The sequence below is a fragment of the Cervus elaphus genome, chromosome 29 (assembly GCF_910594005.1).
Source record: "Cervus elaphus chromosome 29, mCerEla1.1, whole genome shotgun sequence".
In the NCBI taxonomy this organism is placed as follows: domain Eukaryota; kingdom Metazoa; phylum Chordata; class Mammalia; order Artiodactyla; family Cervidae; genus Cervus; species Cervus elaphus.
This window is the reverse complement of record NC_057843.1, coordinates 56,927,845-56,955,073: the sequence shown is the minus strand read 5'-3', so window position 1 is coordinate 56,955,073 and position 27,229 is coordinate 56,927,845. Positions and strand designations below refer to the sequence as shown.

Below are 27,229 nucleotides of genomic sequence, written 5' to 3'. Positions count from 1 at the left end.
GGCTGAATAATATTCCATTTGTGTGTGTGTGTGTGTGTGTGTGTGTGTGTGTGTGTAGGAGCTGGGATAAAAGGAGCTAAATATACACACACACACACACCACATCTTCCTTATCCATTCATCTGCCTGTGAACATTTAGGTTGTCTCCATGTCTTGGCTATTGCAAACAGCTGCTGAAAACATATGGGGTGCATGTTCTGATGATGGCCATTCTGACAAGTGTCAGGTGGGTACTTCATTGTAATTTTATTTGCATTTTAATAATTAGCAATGTTGAGCACCTTTTTCATGTGCCGACTGGCTATCTGCACTTCTTTTTTGGAGAAATGTCTGTTCATTTTTTGATTGGGTTGTTTGGCTTTTCTGTTGCTGTTATTGAATTGTATGAGCGTTTAGAAATTAAGTCCTTGGTCACATGGTTTGCAAATATTTTCTCCCAATCCATAGGTTGTCTTCATTTTGCCTATGGTTTCCTTTGCTGCACAAAAGCTTGTAGGTTTGATAAGATACAATTTGTTTCTTTCTGCTTTTATTTCTATTGCCTTGGGAGACTGACCAAAGGCATTGTTGCAACATTGTTATAATTTATATCAGAATGTTTTTAATATGTTCTCTTCTGGGAGTTTTATGGTGTCATATTTTTAAGTCTTCAAGCCATTTTAAGTTTATTGTTGTGTACTGGTGTGAGGGTATGTTCTGATTTCATTGATTTACACTATCCTCCATGTTCTCGGTTCATAAGAAGATGCAGGAGAAATTGGTCAGTTCGCCTGTTTTCCTCAGCCCTCTCTCTTTCAGCAGTTCTGAGAGTACAGGCAGACTAGCTGCTTTTTCCCTCTGTTGGGAGTTGCCTGACTTCCTCTTCCTGGAACTAGGGCCCCTGTCCTTGTCATGGGCTACTTCCAAGAATCAGACAACTGCGTAACAACAGAAAGTAAAGAAGATGTAGTGTGGCCTTAAATCAGTGACCTAATTTCATTCTCTGTACCTTCTCCATTCCTCAATAGGAAGCCTGAACATTGAACTACAGTCTGGTTTGCCTTCTCAAAATTTTATGTCAGAAAAAGATTTTTTTTTTTCAAGTCAGGCTGGTTTATCCTTAAAGATGCCTTGGCTGTGATAACCCCAGCTCCTTTTAGTACTTCTTCTATTCACCACAGGAAAGCATGAAACTGGTACAGAAATCCTCTCTCACACCATAGCCAGATTCACTAGCCCTGTCTGTAAAAAGTCTACAAAAGCTGAACTTACCTGCTTCAGCAACTGATTTTCCACATTGACCGCTTCTCTTTTAGCAAGAGGCAGTTGTGAACAATGCGGAGAGGAAGAGGAACACATATTTTCCTGTTCAACTTCCAATAAAAGTACAAAAGATGAGCAATTGTAACAACTTAAAATTTTCAAAAGGCAAAATGGTGGATGGAGGTCCTCATTTTAAGTACAAAGGATTTACTTCTGCAAAGTATACTTCCTTTCCTGGTCAGTTAGCTCAACCGGTAGTTTGGTAGGTTGGGAATCTATTTATTTGTCCTATATGTGAGTGCACACACATGTGCAAGCATGTATATACTTTTTAGAGGCAATAATGATGTACAGAATTAAGAGTTCACCTACCCCCATTTTGTTTGTCCTCACTTTCCTTTTTAGATATACACATTGCAGAGTAGTTTCAGTTATTATTCCCCGGAACTTCTGTAAGGAAATAAAAACATTTAAAATGAGAATTTCTCATTGCCGATACCATTTAACTTAAACATATACTTAAGAAACTTGGAACTTGACCTCTAAAATCCAAAATAAATCTACCTCTAAAAATACATATGCTAAATTTTAGAATTCATTACAAACATCCTTACCATAAAGTTATAGTTTTAAAACTTGGGAAATAAATTCCACTTTCTGGCAACCAAATCTAAGCTGATAACTATAATCTGTCAGAAAAATTAGCTGAAACTTGGAAACAGGAAAAATAAATTATTGGGTGATCTGTCAGTGAAGTTCTGGGCCTATACCTTTGGTTAGTTTTCTATTGACTGGAGTATTCTATAACTCCATTGGGCAGCAGTTAACTTATGGATTTTCATCTAATATAGATACAAATATTTTATGTCTAGTGGAAAAGATAACTCCAAAATTTAGGACTAACTTTAGGCGCCAGTGAGTTAATAATAGTTGGATGTAAAATGAGAAATGAAGTGCTGGTTATTGTGACAAATTGATCAGTGCATCCTTTCTATAAAAGTATCCAAAATTTTTAAAAAGTAAAATGAAATACTGTGTAAGCCAAAAAAATTCAAGTGTGCTGCAAGTTCTGTACCCCAACCTAAGGTCTGTTTCTTCTGCCAGCAGAATCTGTGTGCTCCTAACCAACATTAGCTATTCTAACATCACCATTCTTGAGGCACCCTGAGAGGTCTCAGGAACCCCCATAGTAGGTTCAAATCCCACAGGGCCATCAGCAGCTTTGAGAGGGTAGCTTGGCTAAATGCACACGAGCAGCACAGCTTGGAATGTGAAATGGTTATGACACTTAACAGCCAGCCAGGGACCTGACTGATGAGTATTTAGCTAGAACCAGGCATTCACCCAATCCTCTGACGCTCTCTGCACGCACATCACATTACATAGCAGCCAACTGGAAAGTACACTTAAGCTGTTAAACTCAGAGGAGGGGTGGAAAAATGTGAGGGAAGGGAAGAAGAAATGCAATGTGGGAGGAAAAAGGGAAGAGATGGAGCAAAAAAAGGAAGAAAAAAAAGGATTAGGAGCCAGAGAACTGGGTTTCATATCAAACTCTGCTTCTAATCAACATGTTTAAGATCTTTACTGCATTGGTAATAAAAAACATTTCCTTGAAAAATAAAAAATAACAATGTGACTTGGGCCAAGTTATTAACCACTTCATGTCTCAAATTTCTCCTACAATGAGACTATTAAAAAAAAAAAAACAGAAAATAAGTTAAGCAGATACAAGATGGAGGAAAAACTTGATAAGGAATAAATTTGCCAGAGAGAGGTTTAGGGGTAATTACACATAACAAACTAAATACAACATTAGTTTCCATTAGAGGGCTAAGAAGAAGAGCTGTGAGAGGATTAAATAATATATGACAATGTCTCCCACAGTACTTGATATAAAGTAGTCAATCAATAAATGTCAATATTTAAAAATTTTAATATACAGGCCTACCAGATTGGTGAAAAAAATTTAAGTCTAATAATACTGTGTCTGAGAGAAAGTGGAACTACTGGAACACTTACACACTGTTGCTGATATTAAAAATTGGACAACTACTTTGGAAAACAATTTGGCCTTATCCAATAAAACTGACGGAGCATTTAGCCTATAACCCGGCCAGCCCATCTGTGAATATACCCCAGGGAGACTGCCCTAATACATCACGTGCAAGGGTCTGATGGAGCATTTAGCCTATAACCCGGCCAGCCCATCTGTGAATATACCCCAGGGAGACTGCCCTAATACATCACGTGCAAGGGTCTGATGGAGCATTTAGCCTATAACCCGGCCAGCCCATCTGTGAATATACCCCAGGGAGACTGCCCTAATACATCACGTGCAAGGGTCTGATGGAGCATTTAGCCTATAACCCGGCCAGCCCATCTGTGAATATACCCCAGGGAGACTGCCCTAATACATCACGTGCAAGGGTCTGATGGAGCATTTAGCCTATAACCCGGCCAGCCCATCTGTGAATATACCCCAGGGAGACTGCCCTAATACATCACGTGCAAGGGTCTGATGGAGCATTTAGCCTATAACCCGGCCAGCCCATCTGTGAATATACCCCAGGGAGACTGCCCTAATACATCACGTGCAAGGGTCTGATGGAGCATTTAGCCTATAACCCGGCCAGCCCATCTGTGAATATACCCCAGGGAGACTGCCCTAATACATCACGTGCAAGGGTCTGATGGAGCATTTAGCCTATAACCCGGCCAGCCCATCTGTGAATATACCCCAGGGAGACTGCCCTAATACATCACGTGCAAGGGTCTGATGGAGCATTTAGCCTATAACCCGGCCAGCCCATCTGTGAATATACCCCAGGGAGACTGCCCTAATACATCACGTGCAAGGGTCTGATGGAGCATTTAGCCTATAACCCGGCCAGCCCATCTGTGAATATACCCCAGGGAGACTGCCCTAATACATCACGTGCAAGGGTCTGATGGAGCATTTAGCCTATAACCCGGCCAGCCCATCTGTGAATATACCCCAGGGAGACTGCCCTAATACATCACGTGCAAGGGTCTGATGGAGCATTTAGCCTATAACCCGGCCAGCCCATCTGTGAATATACCCCAGGGAGACTGCCCTAATACATCACGTGCAAGGGTCTGATGGAGCATTTAGCCTATAACCCGGCCAGCCCATCTGTGAATATACCCCAGGGAGACTGCCCTAATACATCACGTGCAAGGGTGTGTGCTGCTAGCACTGCTCTCTAAGGCAAAACTGGAAGCCAACCAAATGGCTGTAACGGTAGAAGAGAGAAGTAACTTGTGGTATGTTCAGAAGATGGAAAGCTACATAGTAGTGAAAACGAGTGAGCTAAGCTATACATATTAACATTGTTAAATTTCAGGAATATAATATTTAGGGGGAAAAAAACTGCAAAAGAATACATAAAGTATTATTCCACTTACATAAAGATAAAGATCATGCAAAACTATATCATCAGGGATAAATATGTTCAAGGTAAATCTATAAAGAAAAACAAGGGAAAGAAAAATACAAAATTCAGGACAGAGGTAGGGAAAGGGAGGGGAAGTGGGATGGAAAAAGCATACTGAGAACTTCAAGGTACACTGGTGCTCATGGTGTTATTCTTTACAACCTACAATTTGTTATAAACTTTATTCAATATATGACAATAACAAAAGAACTAGAAAATTAAAGTGAACGTGGTGGTGGTGGTGGTTGGGTCACTAAGTTGTGTCCGACTCTTGTAGCCCGCCAGTCCATGGGATTCTCCAGGCAAGAATACTGGAGTGCGTTGCCATTTCCCTCTCCACGGAAGTGAACATATCAGATAGGAAATACTCTTCCCCTCTTACTCAGGAGAGTCATTTTTAAATAACACTTATTAAAAGAGTAGGCCCAATTCAGGTTATTACATTAAAATTTTTATTTTGAGATAATTTTAAACTTACAAAAGAGCTGCAAAAATAGTATATAGAGGATTTCCATACATTCTCAACCCACCTTCTTACATTAATATCTTATATAACCTTAAAACAATGAACAAACTAAGAAATTAACCTTGGTATAATACTATTAACTGAAGTATGGAAAATATTTATTTCCAATTCTTCCCACTAATGTCCTTCTGTTGTTGTTTCAGGACCTAATCCAGGATCCCATGTTACATTTACTTGTATGCCTCTTTCAACCTGTGAGTGTTCCTCATTCTTTTGTTTTTCATAATCTTGACCGTGTTGAAGGGTACTGGCCAGCTCTCTTCTAGAACATGCCCCAACTCGAGTTTGGGGTGCCCTTCACACTGTGTCATATCAGGGGGTACATGCTGTCACATGTACTCCTAGTGATGTGAACCTGGAATGCTTAGCTAAGCTGGTGTCTGCCAGAACTTCCCACTGTAAACCTACTATTTTCCCCTGTACAATTACTAAAAATTTGGGAGGGGGAAATCAAAACATTTTAAAATGAAGACTGAAAAATAGCAGAGTCATAAATGAGTCATCAAGGAAAAGTCAAGAAATAATAATACCAGCCTCTATAAGACATAGTTACAGGAACAAAAGCTCTTTCATTTAGACATGAGAATCTAATGGTAGAAATGAAAGGTCCCACCTTGAACTGATAACCTCCAAGCTGCCTAGACTTTGAAATGAACTGCCTAACACAGAAATGGGGGGGAGGGTGGAGTACTGATCTACCAATCTATTAGAGTTCCAACTGGCATCACACTGCAAACCAAGTTCCCCCAAGCCACAGCAGTGATTCTGTACTGCCAGCATCCTGTACCCTCCCCACACTTATATATAAAAACTAGCGAATTTACGAACTGCAAAGTATTAGAGAAAGTCTTTGTAATTAGCATAGTCTGAAAACTACATAAACTAAAACACAGTGTACTCTAGCAAGGGCATATTTGTGATTCAAACACAGCCAATGACTCAGTACTAGAATATCACAGACGGGCATGCACACAGTCATTACTGACTTTCAAAAAGCAAATCTGTCTTCCAGAGAATAGAGTTCTTTACCAATGAAGGAACAAACCCCGGGTTGACTGGAATGCTTGTGAGAATCTGAGGGAAGGACTCTCACATAGAAGAGATGTGCCCATCAGCCCTGGATTAAAAGAAGAGCTACATTTCCCCCAAAATAGTTGTGTAAAATCATGGATGCTTCCAGCCTACTCCATTAAGGTTTCTCTGCGTTAGCTATTATAGCTGATGCACAAATCCCCAGAGTTACACCAGAAATCAGTGTTCCTCTGTCTCAATCCCCACCCCCATGAATCTCAGCAATGGTAATAGCAGCTTTCTGCTTAATTCTTTCTTCTCTTTTTAAAAAATTCAACAGAAGCACCTATACTAAGGGCTGCCCTGGTGGCTCAGAGGGTAAAGCGTCTGCCTGCAATGCGGAAGACCTGGGTTTGATCCCTGGGTTTGGAAGATCCCCTGGAGAAGGAAATGGCAACCCACTCTGGTACTCTTCCCTGGAAAATCCCATGGACAGAGAAGCCTGGTAAGCTATAGTCCCTGGGGTCGCAAAGAGCTGGACACGACTGAGCAACTTCACCTATACTAAAAAAAAAAATAAAAAGCAAGTCTTACCCTGAAAGGCTTTTAAAAGGCACAGCCTGAAAACTGCCAGAACTCCACACTACACCTCTCTTCTTAGTTGCAGTCCTTGCCTTAAGTTAAGTTGCTCTGTCGTGTCCGACTCTTTGCGACCCTGTGGACTGTATGTAGCCCACCAGGCTCCTCCGTCCATGGGATTCTCCAGGCAAGAATACTGGAGTGGGTTGCCATTACCCCTCCCTTATTTCAACCATAAATTCTGACAGGAAAACACTCTACGAAAACAAAGATCGTCTAAACTTGGTAACTCTAAACCTCTGGTAGGGGAAGGAAGAGGTTGAAACACCTACTAATCTATGAGGCCACTTAAATGACTAGATCTCCTTCAGTTTCCTATGTCTGATTCCTGGCTTCTGGGAACTTGTCAAATTCTGTGTACGTGTTTGTGTGTGCATTTTAAAATTGTTTCCTTTAAATAGGGAAAGTGAAGAGAGCTTCAAAACCCTTGTCTGCAACCTGCTTCTTCCAAAGGTGGTCTATGGATCCCTCATAACCTTCCAATTAACTTGGATTTGGTTTCAAGTGGTTTAAAGCAAAAAGAATATAGGATGAATATAAAACAAAACTTCAAACACAATGGAATAGAAAAAATCCTGCAAAACAGAACAGTTTCTTAGCCACTGCTTTTATTTTCAAACTCATGGTCTTCCCCAGGAGTTATCTGCTCAGCCTATAAGACAGGCTTTGTAAAGCAACTGTGTGCTACAGAACCCCCTCTTTTCTGCCTAGAGTTTTAATTTGGGTCTGAACAAATGTTGGAGTCCACATAATCTCCTGGCACTTGTAATTTTGCTGTCTTGCAGAGAAAGTTCCTTATTAGGTAGTGTAACCCTGAGGCTTTGGGATAATTTATTTTCCCTTTCTTTCAGTCTATAAAAGTGAGTCAGTGTTTTACTAAGCCGGTCTTGACTATTTTACACATACATGTAGTTAACAAGTATCTGTTTAATGGAATCTTAGAAACTAAGCGCTATGTTCTTTTTTAAACAAATTTTATTTGTTTTAAAATTGGGAGCATGAGTGAGATAACAGAAAGAGTGCTGACTATTGCGGAGCTTGAACACCCCTATGCTATTCTAAGCTGGATTTCTAAATTATCTGTACTTGGGCTTCCCAGGTGGTGCTAGTGGTAAAGAGCCCACCTGCCAATGCAGGAGACTATAACAGACTCTGGTTTGATCCCTGGGTCGGGAAGATCCCATGAAGGAGGAACTGGCAACCCACTCCAGTACTCTTGCCTGGAGAATCCCATGGACAGAGGAGCCTGGCGGGCTCCGCTCCATGGCGTTGCAGAGTCAGCCGTGACTAAGCACAGCGCAGCACAACCAAATGACACTTCCCCTCGGTTCTCTAGCTTTTTTCATCTACAATAAAAGGCAATACCTGTCATTTCCCTGTATCACTCCCTGCCCCGCCAAAAGTTAATGTAAAGCAGGTTTTTTTCAAAAGCTCTTATGTAGAGCAAGGAGGTTTCAGAACCCTATTCTGAACTGGATTAAGGATAGAGGGGAGAAAGGAGGAGAAAGGAAGAGAAGGGACTTCCTCTCCTTCAACTTGAATAACTCTGACTTTATCTGGGATTTTTCTATACTCTAAATGGAAAAAATTGTTTCTCCTGCTAAAAACATGTTAGAAGATCAGCTGGTGCTTCTGGGGTAAGTGCTTACTTGAGCAAGTGAAAATGTGTGTTTGTAGACGGAACTTAACCTCTAGCTAGTCCTTAAACAGCCTCTCTCAGTGTACCTAACACTGGCGTCTATGTGGTCTTAACACAAATTGCCAACAAAAGCTGGAACTACTGGGAACCACGGAAAATATTTCACCTCCTCACCCCCATATTTGCTACTCCCACGGTCACACCACAGTTCATTAAGACATTTAGTCTCCTCTTCCCTTGTTTTCATGACAATTAATTATGGTTTTCCTCCACGCCTCTTTGACAGCTCTGCAGTGTGATGTGGTAGTCATATACAGATGTGAGAGTTGGACCATAAAGAAGGCAGAATGCTGAAGAATTGATGCTTTCGAACTGTGGTGCTGGAGAAGACTCTTGAGAGTCTCTTGGACTGCAAGGAAATCAACCCTGAATACTCACTGGAAGGACTGATGCTGAAGTTGAAGCTCCAATACTGTGGCCACCTGATGTGAAGAGCTGACTCATTTGAAAAGACCCTGATCCTGGGAAAGATTGAGGGCAGGAGGAGAAGGGGATGACAGAGGATGAGATGGTCAGATGGCATCACTAACTCAATGGACATGGGTTTGGATAGACTCCAGCAGTTGGTGACGGACAGGGAGGCCTGGCGTGCTGTGGTTCATGGGGTTGCAAAGAGTCGGACACAACTGATGTGAACTGAACTAGCGACTAAACAACAGTGTGTGATGTAGTGGAATTAGGCTGACAAATGGCAACCCACTCCAGTATTCTTGCCTGGAGAATCCCATGGATGGAGGAGCCTGGTGGGCTACAGTCCATGGGGTCGCAAAGAGTCGGACATGACTGAGCAACTTCACTTTCTTTTCTTCACAACGCTAAACCCTAGAGGCAGCACTATCAAGCGTATGACCTTGGTCTAGTGAGATAATCACTCTGAACTTCTCCTTATCTCTCACATAAGCATAATCACTTCACCTTGGTTGCAAGGACTCTTCGCAACACAGAGAAGCCTGACAGGTTCCTCTGTCCATGGAATTTTCCAGGCAAGAATACTGGAGTGGGTTGCCATCTCCTCCTCTGGGGGATCTTCCTGACCCATGGCTTGAACCCAGGTCTCTTACATCCCCTGCATTGGCAGGTAGATTCTTTACCACTAGTGCCACCTGGGAAGCCCCCTATGTAAGATAAAGTATGTCAAGTATTTTTTTACAGTGCCTTGCACATATTTAGGTGAGCTTCCTCCAAGGCACTGTTCTTATCCCTGTTTTTTGTGTGGGTTCTTCCCTGAGTTATGTATGATATCATATCCCCTCACTGCATCTCTAGCCCTGGCTCCTAAAGCTATCTCTGGTTCCAAACTTAAACAGTTGGACATTTCCTCTTAGGTGGTCACTTGCATCTCAAGATAAACATATTCCAAAATGACATTGCTTACCTTCTCTGCTAGTTAGCATATCTGTTCCTCTGCCTTATTATTCTGTAACTTGTTTGTAATATTTAAGAGTTACTATCTGTTAAATTCCATCTGGGGGTCTCCTGAAGCTACTATCTCCTTTCTAATCCCTCTAATATATCAGATTCTTTATACTTTCCTCCTGGATTCAATTTCCTGTGATTTGCTTCCAATTTTATAGACTGTCCACTGCTGTCCTAGAGCAGACAGTAGTCATGACTTCTTACCAGCTCAGAAACCTTCAGTGGCTTCCCACGCGGCCACACATATAAGATGCTCTAGTTTGAACACAAACTGTTCTTTCATCTTTCTTTTCCACTATTTACCTTTATTCAAACTGGCCTACGTACTTTCCCCTCTATATGGCCCGTGCTTTCCTGCACCTATGCCGTTGCTCACACTGTTCCTTCCAAGACTAACACCCTGCTCTGTATCAGTAAAAATCTTCCAAAGGTTAACTTACAAAGGCCTGTTCAAATCCCATGAACTTCTCAATGACGTTTCTCTGCTTCCCTGATCCAAAAATAATATTTCTCCCATTCCAACTCCCATACCACTTGGTTGACATTATTTCTCTAAAACTAATAGTTGTTCTTGTGCTGTAACTATTTTTCTCAACTTCATCCCTCTTGGCAAGTGTGAAAATGCCTACGTAATTTCTGTATCCTCTGAAGCCCTAGCACAGGGCCTGGCTTCTAAACAGGAGATCAGATGTTAAAAAAAAAGATTTGTGAACTTTAAAAGAGAATAAAGACCAGCAACTGGTGAGTTCATTAAGAAAATCAGACCAAGGAAATCCTTTCTGAATAATACATGATATAAGATGTTTCCTGCTATAATTTCATCAAGACAACTGCCATCAAGAATACACTTTATCTTATGATTTATCGGGGATCTGTACATCTCTCAGTTAAAACCAACCCAAAGACACATTCCCCTTAGCTGAACTATTTCATTAGATTCACATGTGGCAGCCAGAAAGTGGGGACAATCTGTGACTTACATAACCTCGAATCCTAAACCCTAAGGGATTTTCTGGCCCCATGTGCCACTGCTGGCGGGCTATGCTCCGTTACTCCATAGCTGAAGGCAGAACATCTCTAAAGCTACCAGGTCAACAAGCTGTGGAGTTAAAGTAACTCCCGTATGAGGCTCCTGGTGCCCACATATCCCCAGGAAGCACCGGCTTTGAGGCTAAACTGGGAGTTGTCAAGAGCTGACAACTAGAGTTGTCAAGTGGTTTTCTCACGTCAAATGGGGTTTTACTGGGTCTAAGGAGAGTGAGTCACAGAGGGATCAGACTCAATCAAACTAAGCCCAAGTGAGAAGAATCACATTGCCTTCCACTCTCACCAGGCATGTCTGAGCTGGGAGCCATCCTGGATCGTGCGTGGCCTCTCAGGGTCACTCGGGTTCTGAAAATTACAGAATTCCACAATTGGAAAAGCACTGGGAGATAAATGGTTCATTTTCCCACTCAGAGCGATCATTCCCAGCAACTCTGGCAACCTTGCTTAAATACTTCCAGTGAAGAAGAAATCACTGTCTCTTAAGATAGCCTCTGCATTTTCAGACAACTCTATTTATAAATTCCTTTATTCATTAAATTTCTCCTGACCCTTATAAGCCCTGGAGGCAAGCAAGTGCCAGCAACAGGGCCTGCCTGAATTCTATCTTATCCTACCTCATGAGCACTGAGATGAACAAGCATGCAGACCTTGAGGGTGCTACTCTATATATTACCCTTTACCCACCATCACCTTCCATCATGTGGCAATGTGTTCACCGGTGAGCCCTGAAATCTAGCTGATCCACCTACTACAAGAGCAGCAGCCAATAAAATGAACTGAGCACCTTATCTGTTTTTCAGCACAGATCTAGGACATCTTAGCTTTGCTGTTTGCCCTAATTCTTAAATGCACTCAACTCCAATCTTATTCAACCTCAAATCCTTTTAGGGATTTCAATTCTCTATTTTAACTCCCAGAGATTTCCAATAACCTAACTCTACATATTTAAACTCCAATCCAACAAATTCAAACCATATGCTAGCTCAACTGGTTGGGCCTACTCAGACAAATGCTATCTAAGGCAAGAGTAATAATTCTGCTCATTGCAGGTCCTGACAACAGATTGAGCAGGTGGGCACAATTATTTATTTTACAGGTTTCCTCAGCAACTCCAATTAATGGAGACTCCCTACACTCCCTTAATTTCAGTAACTTCTGATGGACTTCTTCTGGGTTATGCTGAGTGGTCAGTTGTACGGTTGATCTCAGGAAGCTGTGGAATGTTTGATAAGGAAGCTACAGGATCCAAAAAGACAAATATGGTAAAAATTTGGGAACCAGACTTTAAACATGCTCACCCACGCCCTTGAAAGAGAGTTAACAAGAACTCAATATTCGTGAATGTTTAACCATCTATGGAAATATTTTCTGAAGTAATCTGCTTAAGAGATGATTTACAAACGTGCTGATAAGATTAAAGTACCGCCTAAATAAATCTCAGCGTGGGACTTCGGTCCCTCTCTAAAAAGGGAGGCATGAAATTAAAATAGAACTAATCTAAGAGAAACTCTACTCATTAACACCAACATGTTGGTCATGAGAGAGTGAAGGAGTGACCATTTTTAGAATAAAAATTATTCAACCACTATTTCAACCACTGCCTGGGGAAAAGTTTCTCTGATAATAATGCCAATCGGAATTATTTGGAAAGAAGTTATCACTAGAACAGAACCGTTTATCAGACTATCAGAATACCATATCTTAATGTAAATACCACATAGAAACATCCAGTTCTCTTTGTTGTAATTCTGGGAACTTGAATTTGGTTTCCTGGGTAGAGCTTGCCACTAGAAACCAATGACCTGAACACTAAAAGATTCCCCATGGTAAAACTTCTAAATTAGGTATTTTGTTGATAAATTATTCTTTCCAGGAAGAAAAGAGTGAATTGATCCCCTAGGACCTGATTACTCTTAGGATAAGCCATAAATTGAACCAAATTTGTAAGCCCTGGATTGGTGATGACTACAGCAGGGTATAGAGTTGAGAGGCCCGACCTGAGTAGTTTGTTGTCTCAGTCTCACTACCTCATTTTTCCACAACAATATGGTATTTTAGAAAATGCAATGATTAAGAGATTCATGAGCTCTAACATTTTAACTCAACCCTGAATTTTCTCATCTACACATAAGAAGGTTGGACAAAGTAATTTCTACTGCCCTTTCTGGTCTTAGAATTATTCTTGCTATTAGAAATAACAAGATTTCGGTAAGGTGCCTAGTTACAAACTAAATTTACAACTAAATGGCCTTTCTAGATACTTATAATAAGCAGTTGGGAAAAAAATGGGAAAAGTGCCATTTACATATAGGGCGTGTGTGTGTCTGCACGTGTGTGTGTGCGCGCACGTGCGTGCTAAGTCACTTCAGTCATGTCCAACTCTTTCATAGGGCAAGAAGATTTAAAACAACTAGGAATATGCCTAACAATAAATGTATAGATCAATACATAAAGTCACAAAATTTTACTGAAGTCTGTAAAGAATCTGAAGAAGACCTGAATTAACACAGAAATAACATGTTCCTGATAGGGAGACTCAACATTGCAGGAATATAAACTATCCCCCAGATTAAGCCATAAATTCAATACCATCACAACCAATGGAACTTTTTTGAAACTGAATAATTTAAAAATGTATATGTAAAGGGAGCACTCACTCAGTATCTTTCCAATTGGGGTTTCCTAGAGGAGGTACAATTTTCTAAGTTCTTTGTATAAAAGAAAGTCTAGTATACTTTTTGAAGGCAAAAACCCCTGATTTTCATTGCTTTAATACATCATCAAGCCTAGAACATACAGGTAGTACTGTGAACCTAGCATTCTCAGATTTAATAGCTGTATAAAGTCAGCTTTCATAAGCAACCTTGAAAGGTCATACTATAGACTGATTTTACTGAAGCATAAATCTGAATTGGGCGCTCTGTGAAGTCAGTGTACGGTAATCAATAAAATAGTGAGTGAGCCTAGCTGACTGCCTAGAATTTGCATCTCAAAGAGGTTAATGTTTGTGTGTATTCTACTAGCTATCATTTATGTAGTAATCTTCATTTAAGACCCAGAAGCTACTTCAGTTCAGTTCAGTTCAGTCACTCAGTCGTGTCCGACTCTTTGTGACCCCATGAACCACAGCACACCAGGCCTCCCTATCCATCACCAACTGCCAGAGTCTATCCAAACACATGTCCATCGAGTCGGTGATGCCATCGAACCATCTCATCCTCTGCCCTCAATCTTTCTCCTCCTGCCCTCAATCTTTCCCAGCATCAGGGTCTTTTCCAATGAGTCAACTCTTCGCATCAGGTGGCCAAAGTATTGGAGTTTCAGCTTCAGCACCAGTCCTTGCAATGAACACCCAGGATTGATCTCCTTTAGGATGAACTGGTTGGATCTCCTTGCAGTTCAAGGGACTCTCAAGAGTCTTCTCCAACACCACAGCTCAAAAGCATCAATTTTTCAGCCCTCAGCTTTCTTTATAGTCCAACTCTCACATCCATACATGATCACTGGAAAAACCATAGCCTTGACTAGACGGACCTTTGTTGGCAAAGCAATGTCTCTGCTTTTTAATATGCAATCTAGGTTGGTCATAACTTTCCTTCCAAGGAGTGAGCATCTTTTAATTTCATGGCTGCAGTCACCATCTGCAGTGATTTTGGAGCCCAAAAAAATAAAGTCTGACACTGTTTCCCCATCTATTTCCCACGAAGTGATGGACCAGATGCCATGATCTTAGTTTTCTGAATGTTGAGCTTTAAGCCAACTTTTCCACTCTCCTCCTTCACTTTCATCAACAGGCTTTTTAGTTCCTCTTCACTTTCTCCCATAAGGGTGGCGTTGTCTGCATATCTGAGGTTATTGCTATTTCTCCCGGCAATCTTGATTCCACCCTGTGCTTCTTCCAGCCCAGCGTTTCTCATGATGTACTCTGCACATAAGTTAAATAAGCAGGGTGACAATATACAGCCTTGATGTACTCCTTTTCCTATTTTGAACCAGTCTGTTGTCCCATGTCCAGTTCTAACTGTTGCTTCTTGACCTGCATACAGGTTTCTCAAGAGGCAGGTCAGGTGGTCTGTTATGCCCATCTCCTTCAGAATTTTCCACAGTTTATTGTGATCCACACAGTCAAAGGCTTTGGCATAGTCAATAAAGCAGAAGAAGCTACTTACCTTTTCAATTATATTTTATTTAATATTAATTTATTTTTATTCAATTACATTTTATTCTACAGGAAGAATTATACATTCAAAAGAGTCAGATACAACTGAGCAACTAACACAACAACAGGAAGAATTATACAATGACATTCACAAATTTATGATACCTGACAATCTATTCATGAATGTATACGTGCACATACACACACACACACAATGGATGGTTGGCCATAGGGCTCTGAAGAAGCAGAGGAAGAACATGACAAGTCAAAAGTGGGAAAAAAAGTGGCTAGGGATGAATGGTCAAAGATCAAGAAGAAAATACAGATCGGAGGAAATGAAAGGAGACTGCAGAAACTTTTTGAAGTTTAAATGAAATGAGTAAGGTTATAGAAAGGTTCGTAATTTCATTTAGCAAATGTGTAAAGTACTACACTAGGGCTAAGGGTTCCAGAAAAGGATCAAACACTACCCCATCACTGCCTCGAAGTGATAGCAGGGGAGACATACAAGGAAAAATTGCTCTACAGTGTGGGTGGATAGTAAGAGAGAGGTAAGGACCGTGTGCTGTAGAAGTGCAAATAGGAAGCATCTAAACCAGATTTCAGGGATCTGGTAATGTTTCTTGAGCAGATCCTGAGCTGAGTCTTCAAGAACAAATATTAAGTTAGCTTAGTGAACATGGTAGATGGAGTTTTCCAGTCAGGAGTGAGGAACAACATATGAAATGGCATGAAGTGAAGTACATTGCAGAATGCCACTGAATACTTTAAAAGGTGAGTTAACATGATCAGACTTGTGACTCAGAAAGATACAGCATCAGAATGGAGTCTAGCTTGACTGATGGCCCGGAAATGAGTTAAGATGCTGCTATTTGTAATTGAGAGGAAAAAATAATGAATGTATGAGTTAAGGCATTTGTAATGAGGATGGGAGAAGGGGTGACATTTGACAGTTTTTATACATGAGGTAAAATATCCACAAAATGGAATTTACCTTGTGAATTCACTATAAAGTCTAGGATGTGAACTTCAGTTTCTAGACTCAGAAACTTGGTTTTGGCTGCTCATTGAGACTGAATCTACAATTCACATTAACACTGATTGGATTTTAGAGGCTAATTAAGACCAGAATGGCAGATGATTATTTGAAATGAAACAGATTAATTGTCCCAGTGACTATAACTTTTACTTTGGCACATTCAGATATTTTCTCCTTGGAAAAAGATGTATATGAAAAATCAATCATTATCAGAAGATTGCTTGATCAACATGGAATTAAAGAATAGGGAAATTAAATTGTGTGTTTTAAACATTTAATAATATCAGGCCACAATGCAGCAAGAGAAATGTTCAAGTTTGTGACCTACCTTCTCTCCCCTCGACAGTACTTGCATAGGCACAACCAAAGTATGCTTCTCACTCTTGTGTTCCTATGTCATCTTTGTTAACTAATAGCACTTAATGAATATTCTTTAGACAAATATATTTAGTCAACTCTTAATCTGTCCAGGCTGTCTTTTAAGGGTGATTTTTGGGTAGCTTTGCCTTGATTTGTGCTGAATTTGCAATTTAATTTTCAGTTGTAAATCTAATTTCCCTTATTTCCAAGATCTGAGAAATGAAAGTGGAAGAACAACTGACTTCTTAGTCACCATTTATGTCCTACAATGCAAGCAAAAGATGAAAAAGACAATGGGATAGAAGGGAAATGAGTAGGATCCAAACAAAATGTAGTTTACAAAGAGATGGTTCTTAAGGCAATTAACCATAGGCTGGATACATAAAACTTCACAACTCAAACAAATTAAATACATATGCAATTTATATATGGGCTTCCCGGGTGGCTCAGACAGTAAAGAATCTGCCTGCAATGCAGGAGACCCAGGTTCAGTCCCTGGGTTGGGAAGATACCCTAGAGTAGGAAACGGAGGAAATGGCAATCCACTCCAGTATTCTTGCTTGGAGAATCCTGTGGACTGAGGAGCCTGGTGGCTACAGTCCATGGGGTTACAAAGGGTCAGACTAACACACACACATATGTATATAGAATAATTATATTGTACAATGTGTTAAATGCCAATTACATCTCAATAAAGATGGGGACAAAAAAAGAAGCAATCATGTACATGTTATAGTGAAATACAGAAATGAGTAAGACTGTGAATGAGGAAGATAACTAGATCTAAAAGTACAAATAGATATAATGCAAAAATGATAAATGCTTTAAGGGGATTTGGAGAGGATAGTAAACAAAATGCCAAAATAGTTCTGAAGGAGGAGTTAGTCTATGTGTAAAAGTCAAGAAAAAGTGGCATTTGTCTTACAGTAGCAGTGAAAGTCTTGGTAAAAAACAGATTCAAATAATTTTTCTCCATTGACAATCAAATAACCTTTTAAATCAAAGATATGTCATATTAATTAAAATTTTATCATTATTTATTAATACTTATATAAACCATGCAGGTCAGGAAGCCACAGTTAGAACTGGACATGGAACAACAGACTGGTTCAAAATAGGAAAAGGAGTACATCAGGGCTGTATATTGTCACCCTGCTTATTTAACTTACATGCAGAGTACATCATGAGAAACGCTGGGCTAGAAGAAGCACAAGTTGGAATCAAGATTGCCGGGAGAAATAGCAATAACCTCAGATATGCAGACGACACCACCCTTATGGGAGAAAGTGAAGAGGAACTAAAAAGCCTGTTGATGAAAGTGAAGGAGGAGAGTGGAAAAGTTGGCTTAAAGCTCAACATTCAGAAAACTAAGATCATGGCATCTGGTCCATCACTTCGTGGGAAATAGATGGGGAAACAGTGTCAGACTTTATTTTTTTGGGCTCCAAAATCACTGCAGATGGTGACTGCAGCCATGAAATTAAAAGATGCTCACTCCTTGGAAGGAAAGTTATGACCAACCTAGATTGCATATTAAAAAGCAGAGACATTGCTTTGCCAACAAAGGTCCGTCTAGTCAAGGCTATGGTTTTTCCAGTGATCATGTATGGATGTGAGAGTTGGACTATAAAGAAAGCTGAGGGCTGAAAAATTGATGCTTTTGAGCTGTGGTGTTGGAGAAGACTCTTGAGAGTCCCTTGAACTGCAAGGAGATCCAACCAGTTCATCCTAAAGGAGATCAATCCTGGGTGTTCATTGCAAGGACTGGTGCTGAAGCTGAAACTCCAATACTTTGGCCACCTGATGCGAAGAGTTGACTCATTGGAAAAGATGCTGGGAGGGATTGGGGGCAGGAGGAGAAGGGGACGACAGAGGATGAGATGGCTGGATGGCATCACTGACTCGATGGACATGAGTCTAAGTAAACTCCGGGAGTTGGTGATGAACAGGGAGGCCTGGCGTGCTGCGATTCATGGGGTCACATAGAGTCCGACACGACTGAGCAACTGAACTGATATCCAGTTATGAAAAACTTTATGGATATAGTTAGATATACATTTTTAAAATGGAAGATACAAAGGGAAAAGCTAAACAGAAAAGTAAATAAGGTGTCAAACCTTAGTAATTGTGCACAGGCCTCTGTGGCCCCAGGGTTTCATTGTTACTCAATATTTCCTTGTTTGAACAGCTCATACAACTCAATAACAAACAACCCAATCAAAAATGGGCATGAGTTTGAGCAAGCTCTGGGAGTTGGTGATGGACGGTGAAGCCTGGTGTACTGCAGTCCATGGGGTTGCAAAGATTCAGACACAAATGAGCAACTGAACTGAACTGACATGGACTACTACTCAGCCATAAAAAAGAATGAAATAATGCCATTTACAGCAGTATGGATGGACCTAGAGATGATCATACTAAATGAAGTAAGTCAGAAAGACAAATATCATATGATATCACTTACATGTGGAATCTAAAATATGACACAAATGAACTAATCTATGAACCAGAGCAGACTCACAGAGAGAATAGACTTTGTGGTTTCTAACAGGGAGGAGGGGTGGGGGAGGGAGGGCTTGGTAGCTTGGGATTAACAGATGCAAACTATTATATATATGTACAACTGAATCACTTTGCTGTACACTAGAAACAAACACAATTTTATAAATCAACTATATTTCAATAAAATTAATTTAAAAAAAATGTTCCTGTTTGGATCTTTTGGAGGTCAAGCAGATTTCTTAGTAGTTGGCTCTCTCAAAGGGATAACCAAGAGATGAAAAAAGAATTTTTTTTCTTAAAAGGTGTATTTGGGACCTAAAGGGAAGGGATTGGGGGAGGGGAGGGGCACTCAAGGGGGAGAGGATATACGTATAACTATGGCTGATTTGTGGTGTTGTATGGCAGAAACTAACACAACACTGTAAAGCAATTTTCCTCCAATTAAAAAAATAAATTTAAAAAGAAAAAAGGTGTACTTGGTCTTATCAACCCATAGGTTTTAGAATTTTATAATTATACTATTCATTAAACTTCATTTTATTGCTTTAAACCTGCTGGATCTTTTATTTGAGTAGGAAAATATTTAATTCACTACAACAGTAACTAAAGGAGTAAAAAATCCATTAACTATTATACTTTTCTCCCCCATCAGTTCCATCTCTCTTCATTTTATATTCTCAGAAACACTCCTCATTATACAGAACATTATGCAATGCTCTTTGCATCTGATCATCAGAGCTAGATCAATCATTACTTTAAAAAAAAAAAAAAAAACTCCTTTAAGTCTCTGAACCATGAATAAACCATAGATCACAAACCTTTTGAAGACAGTTTTTCCTTAGCACAAAAACTGTAACAAGAAATAAGAGAAACTCATCATTTGCATTTGTTTAGGTTTCATGGCTTATAAAAATTATCTCATTAAGCTTGAGATATAGGGAAAGGTAATTATCCATTTACAGTTGAGAAAACTAAGGCTCTGAGAAATATTAAGTGGAAAAAAAACAGACCTGGGAATCATGTTTTTTGATTCTAAGTCCTGAATTTAAGGCCCATTCCCATCCTTTGGGTGAACATTTCTCCATTTTAAACCACAGGATTCTTTTTTGTTTTGTAGAATGTCTCCCATTTGTTCAAGAAAATGAAGGTCTAATCTCCTTGGCTACCTTGCCTGAGGCAACATATGGGGCCACCCAGGTTGTACACTGCATACCGTCAGTGGTTACCATTCACAGACCGCAACGGGAACTGTGGCCCTGGAGTTGTACAAGGTCAAGATACTGGTGTTGACTTTTCTAATACCTGCTAACAAGGCCTGTACTTGAATTTCTATCTTGTACTTGGTCACTGAGTGACAGCGTGGCAAACTCTTAAGAAGTCAGGCTTGGAGAGAAGACAGTGGCATGCAAAATGAAAGATTATACATAAGTAGCTTTGGATCTGTGATTTTTTTTTTAGTAGCATATTCAGTTTCCTAATTATGCTGGGCTTAGCTCATGCCAAAAGTATTTGAATTTGAAATTCCTTAAGGACTTAATTGAGAATGAAAGCTAATATATTAAAGGCATGTTGACCACCAGGCAGCCAAAACTAATGTCAAAGTGTCTACAAGCTAAAAGCTTAGGCATTTTACGTAAATAGGCAAGAGGAGAGCTCTATTGTTAAACTTAATAATAAAAGTGCTAAGTCGCTCGGTCATGTCCAACTTTTTGTGACTCTGTGGACTGTAGCCTGCCAGGATTCTCTATCCATGGGGTTCTCCAGGCAAGAATACTGGAGTGGAAGGAAGGAAGGAAATACATTTTTCTTCCCCAGGGGATCTTCCTAACCCAGGGACTGAACCCAGGTCTCCTGCATTGAAAGCAGATTCTTTACCATCTGATCTACCAGGGAAGCCCAATCATAAATGCTGCTGCCGCTGCTGCTAAGTCGCTTCAGTCGTGTCCAACTCTGTGCAACCCCATAGACGGCAGCCCACCAGGCTCCCACGTCCCTGGGATTCTCCAGGCAAGAACACTGGAGTGGGTTGCCACTTCCTTCTCCAATGCATGAAAGTGAAAAGTGAAAGTGAAGTCACTCAGTCATGTTCAACTCTTAGCAACCCCAAGGACTGCAGCCTACCAGGCTCCTCCATCCATGGGATTTTCCAGGCAAGAGTACTGGAGTGGGTTGCCATTGCCTTCTCCAAATAATAAATGAGGTAACATTAATTCAGAGCTCACTATGTTGTCAGCACTTACATATCTTTTTTTCACTTAACCCTTAAAATAATCTTATGATTAGTATTACTACCATGAATACCACTGTACTATTAATACCATTGTATTATTATTATTTCCACATTACAGATGATGACACTACGGCAAAGCAGAGGCTAAATAACTTGGCAACATCACTCAGCGCAGTATCAGTTCAGTTCAGTCACTCAGTTGTGTCTGACTCTTTGCGATCCCATGAACCGCAGCACGCCAGGCCTCCCTGTCCATCACCAACTCCCGGAGTTCACCCAAACTCATGTCCATTGAGTTGGTGATGCCATCCAACCATCTCATCCTCTGTCATCCCCATCTCCTCCTGACTTCAATCTTTCCCAACATCAGGGTCGTTTCAAAAGAGTCAGCTCTTCGCATCAGGTGGCCAAAATATTGGAGTTTCAATTTCAACATCAGTCCTTCCAATGAACACCCAGGACTGATTTCGTTTAGGATGGACTGGTTGGATCTCCTTGCAGTCCAAGGGACTCTCAAGAGTCTTCTCCAACACCACAGCTCAAAAGCATCAATTCTTCTGCGCTCAGCTTTCTTTATAGTTCAACTCTCAGAACCATACATGACTAATGGTAAAACCATAGCCTTGATTGGACTGACCTTTGTTGACAAAGTAATGTCTCTGCTTTTTAATATGCAATCTAGGTTGGTCATAACTTTCCTTCCAAGGAGTAAGCATCTTTTAATTTCATGGCTGCAATCACCATCTGCAGTGATTTTGGAGCCCAAAATAATAAAGTCAGCCACTGTTTGCACTGTTTCCCCATGTATTTGCCATGAAGTGATGGGACCAGATGCCATCATCTTAGTTTTCTGAATGTTGCGTTTTAAGCCAACTTTTCACTCTCCTCTTTCACTTTCATCAAGAGGCTCTTTAGTTCTTCTTCACTTTCTGCCATAAGGGTGGTGTCATCTGCATATCTGAGGTTCCTGGCAATCTTGATTCCAGCTTGTGCTTCTTCCAGCCTAGAGTTTCTCATGATGTACTCTGCATGTAAGTTAAATAAGCAGGGTGACAGTACACAGCCTTGACGTACTCCTTTTCCTATTTGGAACCAGTCTGTTGTTCCATGTCCAGTTCTAACTGTTGCTTCTTGACCTGCATACAGGTTTCTCAAGAGGCAGGTCAGGTGGTCTGCTATTCCCATCTCTTTCAGAATTTTCCACAGTTTATTGTGATCCACACAGTCGAAGGCTTTGGCATAGTCAATAAAGCAGAAATAGATGTTTTTCTGGAACTCTCTTGCTTTTTCGATGATCCAGCGAATGTTGGCAATTTGATCTCGGGTTCCTCTGCCTTTTCTAAGTCCAGCTTGAAAATCTGGAAGTTCACAGTTTATGTATTGCTGAGCCTGGTTTGGAGAATTTTGAGCATTACTTTACTAGCATGTGAAATGAGTGCAACTGTGCGGTAGTTTCAGCATTCTTTGGCATTGCCTTTCTTTGGGATAGGAATGAAAACTGACCTTTTCAAGTCCTGTGGCCACTGCTGAGTTTTCCAAATTTGCTAACATACTGAGTGCAGCACTTTCATAGCATCATCTTTCAGGATTTGAAATAGCTCAACTGGAATGCCATCACCTCCACTAGCTTTATCCATAATGATGCTTCCTAAGGCCCACTTGACTTCACATTCCAGGATGTCTGGCTCTAGGTGAGTGATCACACCATCGTGATTATCTGGGTTGTGAAGATATTTTTTGTATAGTTCTTCTGTGTATTCTTGCCACCTCTTCTTAATATCTTCCGCTTCTGTTAGGTCTCTACCATTTCTGTCCTTTATTGAGCCCATCTTTGCATGAAATGTTCCCTTGGTATCTCTAACTTTCTTGAAGAGATCTCTAGTCTTTCCCATTCTATTGTTTTCCTCTATTTCTTTGCATTGATTGCTGAGGTAGACTTTCTTGTCTCTCCTTGCTAGTCTTTGGAACTCTGCATTCAAATGGGTATATCTTTCCTTTTCTCCTTTGCTTTTTGCTTCTCTTGTTTTCACAGCTATTTGTAAGGCCTCCTAGACAGCCATTTTGCTTTTTTGCATTTCTTTTTCTGGGGGATGGTCTTGATCCCTGTCTCCTTTACAATGTCACAAACCTCCATCCATAGTTCATCAGGTACTCTGTCTATCAGATCTAGTCCCTTAAATCTATTTCTCACTTCCATTGTATAATCATAAGGGATTTGATTTAGGTCATACCTGAATGGTCTAGTGGTTTTACACACTTTCTTCAATTTTATTCTGAATTTGGCAATAAGGAGTTCATGATCCGAGCCACAGTCAGCTCCCGGTCTTGTTTTTGCTGACTGCATAGAGCTTCTCCATCTTTGGCTGCAAAGAATATAATCAGTCTGATTTCGGTGTTGACCATCTGGTGATGTCCATGTGTAGAGTCTTCTCTTGTGTTGTTGGAAAAGGGTGTTTGCTATGACCAGTGCATTCTCTTGGCAAAACTCTATTAGCCTTTGCCCTGCTTCATTCTGTACTCCAAGGCCAAATTTGCCTGTGACTCCAGGTATTCCTTGACTTCCTACTTTTGCATTCCAGTCCCCTATAATGAAAAGGACATCTTTTTTGAGTGTTAGTTCTAGAAGGTCTTGTAGGTCTTCACAGAACTGTTCAACTTCAGCTGCTTGAGCATTACTTGTCAGGGCATAGACTTGGATTACTATGATATTGAATGGTTTTCCTTGGAAACAAACAGAGATCATTCTGTGGTTTTTGAGATTGCATCCAAGTACTGCATTTTGGACTCTTCTGTTGACTATGACGGCTACTCCATTTCTTCTAAGGGATTCCTGACCACAGTAGTAGATACAATGGTCATCTGAGTTAAATTCACCCATTCCAGTCCATCTTAGTTTGCTGTCCTAGAATGTTGACGTTCACTCTTGCCATCTCCTGTTTGACCACTTCCAATTTGCCTTGATTCATGGACCTAACATTCCAGGTTCCTATGCAATATTGCAGCGGTGACCAAGAGGAGCTACCCCACGTCCAAGGTAAGGAGCAGCGGCTGTGCTTTGCTGGAGCAGCCGTTTAGAGATACCCCACATCCAAGGTAAGAGAAACCCAAGTAAGACGGTAGGCACTGAGAGAGGGCATCAGAGGGCAGATAGACTGAAATCACAATCACAGACAACTAACCAATCTGATCACAGGGGCCACAGTCCTGTCTAACTCAATGAAACTAAACCATGCTATGTGGGACCACCCAAGATGGACGGGTCATGGTGGAGAGGTCTGACAGAATGTTGTCCACTGGAGAAGGGAATGGCAAACCACTTAAGTATTCTTGCCTTGAGAACCCCATGAACAGTATGAAAAGGCAAAAAGATAGGACACTGAAAGAGGAACTCCCCAGATCGGTAGGTGCCCAATATGTTACTGGAGATCAGTGGAGAAATAACTCCAGAAAGAATGAAGGGATGGAGCCAAAGCAAAAACATCAGCCAGTTATGGATGTGACTGGTGATAGAAGCAAGGTCTGATGCTGTAAACAGCAATATCACTCAGCTGGTAAGTGGCAAAGCCAGTATGGAACACAGATAGTCTGATTTCAAAGCCTGTACTTTTAACCACCACATTATTATGATCAATATAAAAATGTATACCAACAACTAGGGGATAACCAGGAATGGAAGGGAAAATGTGGGGAGAAAAACTGTGAAAAGTAAATATGAATAGAGAAGAAGCCCCCTTCTCTTGTCTCCCTGAAGTGCAGTCACTTTGTGTTACAGCAGCCCCTTACCCATAACGTTCATATTCGGCAGAGCTGGTGTAAGCAACAATTAACCATTGAACAGCCAAGGGAGACAACATGAAATTTATGCACTAAAGTATTTCAATTCAAGCAAGGAGGGGCTATTTAATACAGTAATAAAAGGGGCTTCCCTGGTGGCTCAGTGGTAAAGAATCTGCTGCCAAAGCAGGAGATGTGGGTTCGATCCCTGGTTGGGGAAGATCCCACAGGCTGCGGAGTAACTAAGCTCGTGCACCACAACTACTGGGCTTGTGCTCTAGAGCCCAGGAGCTGCAGCTGCTGAAACCTCGCACCTGAAAGCCTGTGGTCCTCAACAGGAGAAGCCACTGCAATGAGAAGCCCGCACACTGCAATGAAGAGTGGCCCCTGCTCGCTGCAACTAGAGAAAAGCCCACAAAGCACCAGAGACACAGCACACCCAGAGATAAATAAATGTTTTAAAAATGACAGTAATAAAAGCCACATACAATTCAATAGCTCCAGAAGGCACTAGAAATAATACAGTAACGTAACATGTAACACTGAGTCATCAAAATAAAGGTTAAAATTTGCTTAGTATATTCTATTTAAGAAAGCGAGAAAACATCTAACAAATTTTAGAAAGTGTTTCGTCTAAAATGGTGAGAACAGAAACATTGCTGAACAGAAAATAAATTTTGTTGTCTGAAAAAATCATTTATTTCCCAGTGATGTTTATTTACTGATGTTTATGTACTTACTTCTGCCATTCTACTCTTTGGGAGTCTTCAGTTCAGTTGCTCAGTCATGTCTGACTCTTTGCAACCCCATGGACTGTAGCACGCCAGGCCTCCCTGTCCATCACCAAGTTCCAGAGTTTACTCAAACTCATGTCCATTGAGTCGGTGATGCTTGGGAGCCTTAACTCCTTGTCAATCTATAATCTTGAAGTATGGGAATTGTATTTTCTTTCCCTTTGAATACCTTCCAAAAAGCCTAGGGACTGGGGCTCTACACACTGTGAGAATTAGATTACCCCATCTTTATGCAGAAGTAAAAGGCCGTGAAATATTTCAAGTTATTTTCATTTCTTTAAGAAAGTTTTTTTTCCCCCACAAATAATACATTAGTACATTCTTATTTTAAAAACTTACACACGACAGAGGTATACAAAATAAAACATTAAAGTCCCTTTTCTTTTTATTTTATTTTATTTTATTTTTTTATTATTTTTTTTTTCCAGTGGGTTTTGTTATACATTGATATGAATCAGCCATGAATTTACATGTATTCCCAATCCCGATCCCCCCTCCCACCTCCCTCTCCACCCGATTCCTCTGGCTCTTCCCAGTGCACCAGGCCCAAGCACTTGTCTCATGCATCCCACCTGGGCTGGTGATCTGTTTCACCATAGATAGTATACATGCTGTTCTTTTGAAATATCCCACCCTCACATTCTCCCACAGAGTTCAAAAGTCTGTTCTGTATTTCTGTGTCTCTTTTTCTGTTTTGCATATAGGGTTATCGTTATCACCTTTCTAAATTCCATATATATGTGTTAGTATGCTGTAATGTTCTTTATCTTTCTGGCTTACTTCACTCTGTATAATGGGCTCCAGCTTCATCCATCTCATTAGAACTGGTTCAAATGAATTCTTTTTAATGGCTGAGTAATATTCCATGGTGTATATGTACCACAGCTTCCTTATCCATTCATCTGCTGATGGGCATCTAGGTTGCTTCCATGTCCTGGCTATTATAAACAGTGCTGCGATGAACATTGGGGTGCATGTGTCTCTTTCAGATCTGGTTTCCTCAGTGTGTATGCCCAGAAGTGGGATTGCTGGGTCATATGGCAGTTCTATTTCCAGTTTTTTAAGAAATCTCCACACTGTTTTCCATAGCGGCTGTACTAGTTTGCATTCCCACCAACAGTGTAAGAGGGTTCCCTTTTCTCCACACCCTCTCCAGCATTTATTGCTTGTAGACTTTTGGATAGCAGCCATCCTGACTGGCGTGTAATGGTACCTCATTGTGGTTTTGATTTGCATTTCTCTGATGATGAGTGATGTTGAGCATCTTTTCATGTGTTTGTTAGCCATCTGTATGTCTTCTTTGGAGAAATGTCTGTTTAGTTCTTTGGCCCATTT

At 40.7% G+C, this 27,229-nt stretch overlaps 1 protein-coding gene across 3 annotated transcripts in view; it reads right to left on the bottom strand.

The window, feature by feature from the left end:
- LOC122686276 (phospholipid-transporting ATPase FetA-like) overlaps positions 1-27,229 on the bottom strand; it is a 100,996-nt gene that overhangs the window by 68,229 nt on the left and 5,538 nt on the right. For all 3 annotated transcript variants that reach the window (XM_043891454.1, XM_043891455.1, XM_043891456.1), the window contains exon 2: positions 1,616-1,693. In XM_043891454.1, coding sequence (XP_043747389.1) covers positions 1,616-1,658 — 43 coding nt within the window. In that variant the 5' untranslated portion in view covers positions 1,659-1,693. The remainder of the gene's footprint in view (positions 1-1,615; positions 1,694-27,229) is intronic.